Source organism: Mercurialis annua, linkage group LG2 (assembly GCF_937616625.2).
Source record: "Mercurialis annua linkage group LG2, ddMerAnnu1.2, whole genome shotgun sequence".
In the NCBI taxonomy this organism is placed as follows: domain Eukaryota; kingdom Viridiplantae; phylum Streptophyta; class Magnoliopsida; order Malpighiales; family Euphorbiaceae; genus Mercurialis; species Mercurialis annua.
The window spans coordinates 13,952,618-13,962,330 of NC_065571.1; the positions used below are offsets into that span (position 1 = coordinate 13,952,618).

General features: G+C 33.3%; 1 protein-coding gene across 1 annotated transcript; it reads right to left on the minus strand.

Moving 5' to 3' along the window:
• Window positions 1–811: 811 nt before the first annotated feature.
• Window positions 812–8,401, minus strand: LOC126669403 (probable bifunctional methylthioribulose-1-phosphate dehydratase/enolase-phosphatase E1). The gene is made up of 12 exons (XM_050362865.2): window positions 8,146–8,401; window positions 7,223–7,359; window positions 6,602–6,697; window positions 4,788–4,907; window positions 4,377–4,466; window positions 3,252–3,434; window positions 2,964–3,119; window positions 2,151–2,300; window positions 1,955–2,056; window positions 1,464–1,573; window positions 1,260–1,378; window positions 812–1,072 (listed from the first exon to the last, which is right to left on the minus strand). Exons 1-12 carry the CDS (start codon window positions 8,372–8,374, stop codon window positions 981–983), a joined length of 1,584 nt encoding a protein of 527 aa, XP_050218822.1. The 5' UTR covers window positions 8,375–8,401; the 3' UTR covers window positions 812–980.
• Window positions 8,402–9,713: the final 1,312 nt, after the last annotated feature.

Below are 9,713 nucleotides of genomic sequence, written 5' to 3' on the forward strand. Positions count from 1 at the left end.
GCAGTAACAGTATTGGTGTTGCGTGTGTGGTCAGAGACGATGGTGGTCGATTGCTCCAAGCTTGTCATAAGTTGCTCCATGGTACTTGTTCTCCCAGAGTTGCTGAATTAATTGCTATTAAGGAGGCCCTCAGCTCGTTGAAAGATATGGAACGTGTCATCATCGAGTCAGATGCGTTGGATGCTATAATGGATATTCGAAGCCCGCTGAAGCCTGGAATTGATTCTCTTGTTGATGATTGCAATATTTTAGTGAAGCAGTTACGTCATTTTTGTTTTTTGTTTGTAAGACGGTCTGCGAATGGTGCGGCGCACTCTTTAGCGCATGCAACCCGTTCTATGTCAGGTCAGCAGGAATGGTTTGACAATTTTCCTGCATTTCTTACCAATGTAATTGCTTCCGATTTGAATCAATAAGATATGACTTTTTCCCTCAAAAAAAAAAAAAGATAATCTCAAAACAAAAATCTCTCCGCAAAAATTTATTATTCCAACAAAATCAATTTAAGTAATAGTCCATAACATTAAGATCTTGATTGAATCCGAAAAACATACATTTATAACAAACCAGCATCATAGTCAAACAACAAAACAAACAAATCTCTATAAAAATATATACGTACGGGCAGAAAGATTGGAATGATTCAAAAACCGAAGATCTCCGCCTCACCGCCCTTAAAATTGAAGCAGCGGTGAAGAAAGGTTAAAAGCAAAAAAAATGGAATCGTTTTCTCTCTAGGGAACGTTACGGTGAATTTTCAATATTCTTCCTTAATCACATCAATTTTTAATTATTTAATCAAAAGAAATAGTTTCCGACTATAACTCTTGGATTGAAACATAACATTTGTGATACCACAAGCACATCATATATATTTTAAGTTTAGGCATGCAATGTCTAAAATTTTATTTATGGATACATTTGTAAGAGTGATCACATTTTAGTGTGGCAGTATTGTCACAGACGGTACATATCTGATTTTAGATTTCTGAGAAAGAATTGATCGTCTTGAAGCCATGATTCTCCAGAAGAGGAGCATTTCCCGGTCGGATAGAAATCACTGCCTGCAAACCTAAAACATGAAGGGAAAACTCAGATGGCGGACTGAACTAAACAAAAAATTTTTGTTTTGGTTCGATTTTTGTGCACCTACCACCAAAGTAGATTGAACACTCTTTAACAGAGCTAAATGATCACATGATTTCACTAACCATCAACGAAAAAATCACCAGACTAGCGAACTAGAGTCCAATGCTTACCTGCTCCCTTTGCGGCAACAGCTTCTTGAACAACATCAGTTACAAACAAAATCTCAGATGGCTTATCAACTCCCACCGACTCCGAAATTTCAACATAGCTGTGTGTTTCTCTTTTGTTCCTGCAAGAAAGAGAAGTTAATAGTGAGGTATTACCTGAAATCAACGAAGAGGCGAAATAGAAGTACAGGTGGATTAAAAACTTACCCTACTGTGGTATCAAAGAAACCAGATAAATATTTTCTCAAATCCCCATAATTTGTCTTTCCAAATATGAGTCTTTGGGCCAATCTGCTACCACTGGAATATATATACACCTGCAGCAGGATAAAACAATAGATAATCATAACAGAAATACTATTTTCATAATCAGAATTATATGAATTTTCTGATACTTAAGGAATACATGAAAGGAAGATTAAATCTTGACTTTTGATACAGCCCAAAAATATTAATGTAGCCAGATAAACAGAAAAGACGAGAAGTATTTTGAGTGGACACTGGCAGTGTGCTTTGTATTTATATTTTCATGGTTATTTTCAAGCCAAAACAGTACATAAACTCACTTAGCAAACACAAATCATCAGGGGTTCAAATGGTGTATGGTGCTGCAAGATGTTAGCCCTAATATCCCCCACTAAATGATCAATACTGTCGATGAAAAGATAAACAGGGTGAAGTTGGAATAAAAAAATAACCTTAATGCCCAAAGCATGCCACTTCTCTAGAGCTTCTGGTACGTCATCATAAACTACTCCTTCCAATTCATTATTCTCAAATCCAGTTCTCCATATATGACCCTGAGTAGTTAAATTGTAAGAACCAAGCGACAAGTTTCTAACAGGCGCATCTATCGCTTGAGAAGTTGCAAATCTTGTGTTACCCAACACTTACTTGCAACTGTTTCAAGGCAGTGATCTTTCGATCTGCTCGTATCATTGCATCAACATTAGCTACCAAAGCTGCAATAACTTCCTCTTTCCCTGCATCATCTAGAGGAATTGGCATAGCCCCGTCAACACCATGAGCAAGGTCGTTTTCAACCTGCAAGATAATTGTTCCAAAATTATCCATTAATGACAATGCTTCTATAGCAAATAAATGCGCATGTACTACTATTCCTTTTTGAAAAGCTCAGCTCTACAAAAGTAAAGAAGTTTAAACTCTAGAATGAGCTGAATAGCATCGGTTATACCAGATCTCTCACTACACCATCACCATGAGAGCTCATCACACTTCATACATGAACCTGGCTGTTTTTTTCAGTGGTTTTTCTATGAGTAAAGGAAATAGATGGTTTATGTTACAAAAACATAACACAAATCATTGTGGATATACTACTATTCGATCTTTAATCTTTTCAAGTTAAAACATAAAGAGTTTGTAACCATCCACGACAGCTATGTTTCCAACATCTTGTGCAATATAGTGAATTTCAATACATATCACTAACTAATCCTTGATATGCATCTCCAAATTATTATTTTACGCATACTTGTATTTACATGAGGCAAAGAAGAAGAAGAAGAAGAAGAAAATAATGCATTACTGAAAAACATATTCATGACAGAAAGCACGCTTACAATCAGTACAGTCAAATATAAAGCAGATAGCCAATAAATGCTATACAATTTAACTGACAATTAACAAAAATGGGTATTTGTTCAACAAGTACAGTTACATAAAAATTGTGTACTGAAATCTTACTTGAGAGCGCAATAATTTTATATCTTCCTGAGTTTCTGCGGTCTCATATGTTGCAGACAAATGTCTCCCAACATTATCACGGGCATATGGAAAGAGTACATCAGCAACAAAGGTTATCGGAGTCGTTGTCCCTTCTATGTCAAGAACAATGCAGCGCTGAAACCAAATCATTTGAAATTTGGAAATGCAATCTGATACTGTATTACAAATTAAAGTCTAAAATTTTCAACCACAATGAACAAGCAGTAAAAAAAAAGCATAACTGGCAATGGCTAAAAAAGAACTAACTGGTAATGGCTCCATTTCATAATTTGAATCCTTCACTGCTGCCTTGACAGATGCGTTTCTGTCTCTTTTACTACCTTGAAGTCCTTTAACATTTTGAATTGGACCATGATTTGGAGTAGACCAGTCCAATCCTAGTTGATACAGTTTGATAGCAGCCTCAAAAAGATAATGATAACATTCAGCCTGAAAGATTTTCCACCGATTTAAGAAGCATAAACAGTAAGTTTTCAGAGAAAACATGATGCTGAAGAAGAATCAACCACAAGAGAAATGAAACAAGGAGAGAAATAAAAAATAAAGAGAGAGAGAGAGATAAGTACACTGATAAATATGCATCTTGTTCAATTGGTGAAAACCCATCAAAATCTAGGTAGGTAATTCATCTTTCAAATGCACGACTTTGTAATAAAATTCAGTCATACATGAGAAAAATGATTCAGAAAACATCCTTTTATTTGGGAGAGAATACATCATCATCCGCCAAATTTTCAATATATTAACCAGGGATTTTGACTTTCTTTACCTGCTCTGAATCTTATGGTCTTTTAATATTTATAGAAGAACATCAATTAGTGCAGTTGTAGGATGGTGCAAATAGTACTCGGTGCAAATAGAGATGGTTGGGACACTCTAGTCTATACAAACTAGCCTCCACATAAGGTAGAATATGCCCAAGATACAGATATAAATGAGAGGAAATAGACTTCAGACTGAGAAAGGACACAGCCTGAATGATTTTCCATTTATTATCACTTAAAAAGATGCCTTTTGTCCTCAGGAAACCTATAAATCAAAAACTGGTCGATAGTGCTCTTAAGTTCAACTAGAAGTTAGCTTCCATAAACTTCCATAAATTCAATTTGATACTTATTCACTTATTTTCCAATTTATGTATGCCGATTTTAACTCTGCTCTTCACCTTCTAACCGAAGGTGATCATTAAACAGAACTATCATGACTTTGGAATCAACTTGAGCTGTGCAATTGAAGGACTTATCAGGTCATAATTTCTAAAACCACATCCTGAATTTCCTTTAAAAACTGAACTCAATAAAAGGTATAAAAGTAGACAAACTTTTTGTGTGCAAAAACAGCATTCAAATCTTTTAATAGGCATGCACAAACCTGAGTCTTGGCATGAATCCATGAGTCTCCCCATACATAAATTCCATGATTGCGAACAAGAACGGCAGTTGTTTTAGGGTATTCATCTATCTGAAAAAAATAGAACAAAATCAACTTACTTCAAAGTATTATGCATCCAATGAAATTATAACATCCAAAGGTTCTTCAAATAGAGATCCTCAACAGAAATTAAAAAGGCAATAATGCTGTCCACTTTCCATCTTTTCAAAAAACACCAATTGATGAAACTATACTTGAAAAGATCATGGATTAGGGTCTAAGAATACTTATTTCTATTTTAGAATACCAGTATCTGCTGATCAGTTATTATCACAGGATCATTCAGTTCTGCAGATGAACAATAAGAATCATCACATTGATTGTAGGGGCCAATTAATAAAAAACACGTACAGCTTTAGCAAGAGAATCTGTAAGCTCATTTTCGTAGGCTGTATTCTCTATAATTGGGACTACAAGTTCATCATAATATCCATGCCCTTTAATTCCTTTTATCATCTCCATATGAGTAATCTGCGAATAACAAAGATTGCGGAAGCAAAAGAAAAATCAAAATCAGTTGAATATACAAATTATATTCCACAATGTAGAATGTTTAGCAGCAAATGAAATTCGATATGATATGAGCTATTAGAAACATCACAAGCAACTATAACAAGGAATCTATTTCACATTTGATAGTGCTACCACTTCTAGCTCTGACGTGTCACGACAGTAATGTCACATACAACCCTCAATGTGATTAAAGAAATAACCCTATAACTCTCCGAAATGATAGAGATAACCATTTTCCTATGTGCTTCTGTTTCTGAAAAACTTGACAAACAATGTCACATTATATTACCTTGGACTGAATCCCCCTAATAACATAATGGTCCTATGCAAACACAAGCTAGACTAACACCAAGCCTTAATCCTATGTTAATAGTGGTAAGCTAAATGGATTGTCATTTTCCATTCCAATTGATTTTGGGCTAAATCTTCTAAAAGATTTGGAGCCACTAAATCAATAATGGCCCGATGTTGTCCATTTTGAAAATCATGGAAATTTATTCACCACATGCTGAATAAAGAGCTACAAAATATGAACGATGAATGACGGAAGAGAAAAATCATAAAACTTGCCTAATGTTCATGTAAGTCATCTTGTTAATCATAGTATACGTTCCCTGATATTCAAAACCACTTTCACTTGAATCTTTCCACTACCTTTATAAGAAAAACATTAATCTAGTCTCAACTTCTCATGTATATTCAGAATAAAAATGGCACCTAAAGCGCCATTAGCACGTTACCTACTAAAACCTTAAAACTTAATAGATAAAATGGTTTTATTTAACTGTTTCGATAACTGTAGGGTAATGGGAAGTTAACCAGAGAAATGAAATTCAGAATGTAAGAAGGTTAAATCCTAGTCACCATATAATGTGATGTCAAGAAAGAGATCAGTTGTGATTAGAAGGCCAAATAGGCGCTGTACTTTTGTTTTTGCTCACCTCCAAATGATAAAGCTTCATCACAACATTCATCAAATTTGTTATAACATTGAATTTGTCATTTAAGTCTTTTGCAAATTTATTTTTGCTTTATTTTCCTATTCCCGGAAAATATTTACCATGTTAAAGTCATGTAAGTTATCAGTAACAACACAATATAATCTAAAACTTGAAACAGTTAAATAACTTCTTCTCTAATAGTTCCAAAATTTACATCATCTTGTCAGCCTTACCTCCAAACCAATAGCAAATAAAAGGCATCACAAATTTCATTTATCATGTGACCGCACTTATTAATTCTATGATTACAATGATACTCGAGAGTTGAACTCGAGATTGAAGAACACTTTGATTTTTTTTATATGTACATGTTGTTCGCAATCTAATACTATTTATGTTGCTTCCTTGCATCTAGACATCTTCTATAAGTGGTCATCCATTATAACATACAGTACCGACATAATCTTCACATTCCTACCGATTATCTCTATAGAGCTCAAATGTTTACTCTGCTTCCATCATAATAATAATCATGCTAAAATAGCCAATGCTGCTGAAGGATTGTAATAGCTAACAAAACAACTCATAGATCACTAAAGAGACAAGACAACTTTCGTACTAGACCTTATCCACCCATAATCAAAATGATATCATGACAAGGGAACATAAATGGAAATAACAATCACTTCTAAATGTTGCACAAATACTTACTCTAAATTCTTTTGATAATGGATTGAGCATTGTTACAAGACAAGATTCCATTCCATGACTATGAATAACAGCTCCTGCATCCCGCTTATCATATGCCTGGATTGAACCAGAAACAAGCGTCATCTATGACCTTATAATAGAATACAATATTGTAAAACCACAAACAAAATAATGAACAAACAACAATTCAAACTTATATGTCTTGCAAGTTAATAACTAAGGGTCCTCGCTAGCAGATTCAATAATCACGAGTATTGAAAAATTGACTTTGGTGCAGTAACAAATGCATTTTGTAAGCCATTTACACAAATGAATACAAGTATGAAGGTGACAACAACTATAATTAGCAGAAGCTCTGGCTAAGTTAGCAACTAATAAGATCAGGACCAACTGAAGAGTCCAAAGGAAGTAATAGGACCAATTGCCTCTATAGCTGGCCCTATTCCATAACTTTTCTGAACCAATTTGATAAAAGATCTGACACCATTACTTACAATTCTAAAGAACTTGTGCACAACTTGTGAGGTGAAAATTTAATTTTACAAACTAAAATACATCAAGAGATAGACGAATTGATTATGAATTTAAATACTTGAAAGGAGGTCGAATCAGAAAGTATACCTTTAGAAAAAGAGGAGCACAATCGGAACACTTAGGAGGCTTATAAGGATAAGGCTTTGGAGATGGTATGGATAACATAGACCCATTTGAAGCCAAGACATACATATCGTCCGGTTCCATTCTTTCCTTCTGCACACCTGCCATATTCCAAATTACAAACAGACATATTTGCTTCAGCGACAGATTTCTGCTAACCAATAGACAGAAAACGTAATACACACATATTTCAGCTAATCAAAATGAGAATTCAAAACAAATGAATTTAGAGAAACAAAAAAAGTAATCGATAACACAAAAGAAAACAAAAAATAACATAGTTCCAGTTAAACTTAAACTTAATGAAAAAAAATGTTGAACAATTACATTTAAGTGATAAGCTGAATAATACTTCTTTCGCAATCAGTCCTATCTAATCCTATATTTTCTACCAATCTAAAAAGATAAAAATTGATAAAGAGCTATCTTACGGTTGACAAAATTTTGACCCAGAATTCAAGCAACACAAAAACATTCATGGAAGGATTAAGCATAAACAGCGGCGGAACTAGGGTGAGGCTGTCGCCCCATTCCGGTTCCGAAATGTTAGATATTGACGAGTGGCAGAATAATTATTTCAAAGAGGATCGAATAATTTCTTCTAGTCTAAAAAAAAGTCAATTAACAATATCATTCCGTCTAAAAAAACAGATGAATGAACAAAATTTCTAATTCCGCCACTAATGGATATAATAATTTCTCATCAAAAAACCAAGACAGTGAATGAAATAGAAATAACCAGACTCTTAACCCAACTAATAAAAAGAAGAAATTCAGCTAAGATAATTACTACCCAACAATCAAAAACAAAAACCCACAAAATAAAACAAAGTTTCAGTTAATAATTACAAGTCTTAAACCAGAAATTAAAAAGAAAAATTGGGTACCAGAAGGGGACATGATGATAAGCTGATTAGGCTTAGGAATGGAGTCATCATGGACTTTGATAGTGATGCTGCCCCCGGTGCCAGATACCCATCCCAGATTATAGAATTGGCGACACAGATCAGATAATAACACCCTTGTTTCCTTCACGCCTTTGCTCTCTAAATAAGCTTGGGATACTCCAGGTTTTTGAACCCCGCCATTCACTCCCACTGCTGCTGCCATTGCCATTTCTCTTTCTTGAACACAACCCACAAACTAAATTACAATTTTTTTTAGCTTTAAATAGTTAGGAATCTTATTATTTAAACAAGAAAAGGTTCGGTAAGGTACCTGTAGGTTTTAACTTTACCATTTAAGCACTTTATATGGTTTTTTATATCGAAACAAAAACACCAAATATTCTCTCTCTACTCTCTAGTGACTTTTAAACATGTTTTACTTAATCTTTAAAAAATAATCCTAATTTAATTAAAATAAATAGAAGTTTAAATCAATCCTAATACTAACACTCTTTCACCCTTCTTGTTTGGGATTATTTACAAAATATCCTATTTTTGAAACTTATTTATACTATTTTTAGCTATTTTCGCTTAATTTCGTCGCTACCTATTTTACTAACTTATTTACAAAAGTATCCACTATATATTGAAGGCTTATCTCATTTTAGATTAAATTTTTACATAATCACTCTTTTTTCTCTCTTTTTTTCTTCTTTTTCGTTTGACTTTCAGTTCGTCTCTTCCAGTTGCTTTTTCGTTCACCTTTCCGTTCGCACTTCAGTTCGTATACTTCCGATGGATTTCTCGTCGTTTCCGGTTGTTTTTCCGTTCGTCTCTTCTGTTCGCGCTAGTCCGTTCGTCTTTTCCCTTCGCGCTATGGATTTCTCGACATCGTTTTTAGATTTGTGTAATTTTTTAGGTTTTTTGTGATGATTCAAACATTTTGTAAATAAATTATTGTAGATCTATAATTCTTTTGTTTATAAAATTGTTTTATTATTTATATAATTATTTTGTCTTTCTTTTAATCATAAATTTGTTTATTGCTAGTGATTTTGTAAAGAACAAACTGATTTATAGTGTATTTGTAGTGATTTTATAATATATTTACGTTATAGTGTATTTTTGGTGTATTTATAGTGTATTTCTGGTGTTTTGCGGGATTTCTATGTTTTTAGTGTATTTCTGCCGTTTTTTTAGTATATCTATAGTGCATTTGCAGTGTTTATGATGTATTTGCAGTGTTTATGGTGTATTTGCAGTGTTTTTATGGTATACACCACAAAAACACTACAAAAATGCCCTAAATACACTATATATACACTAATGTAATTCTATAAAAATATCATATATACACTATTGTTACACTATAAAAACACGATAAAAAAATAAAAAAAATCTATAAGAAAGAGAATAAATTATTAAAAAGTGAAAAAGGGTATTTGTAAACTTTAAAAAAAAGATATTTTTCGTAAATAAAAAAAATCAGAAAAAAAAAGTCAAAAATTGGTAGGTAAAATTGTAAATAAGTTAACAAATATTGTATTATAGGAAATTACCACTTCTTG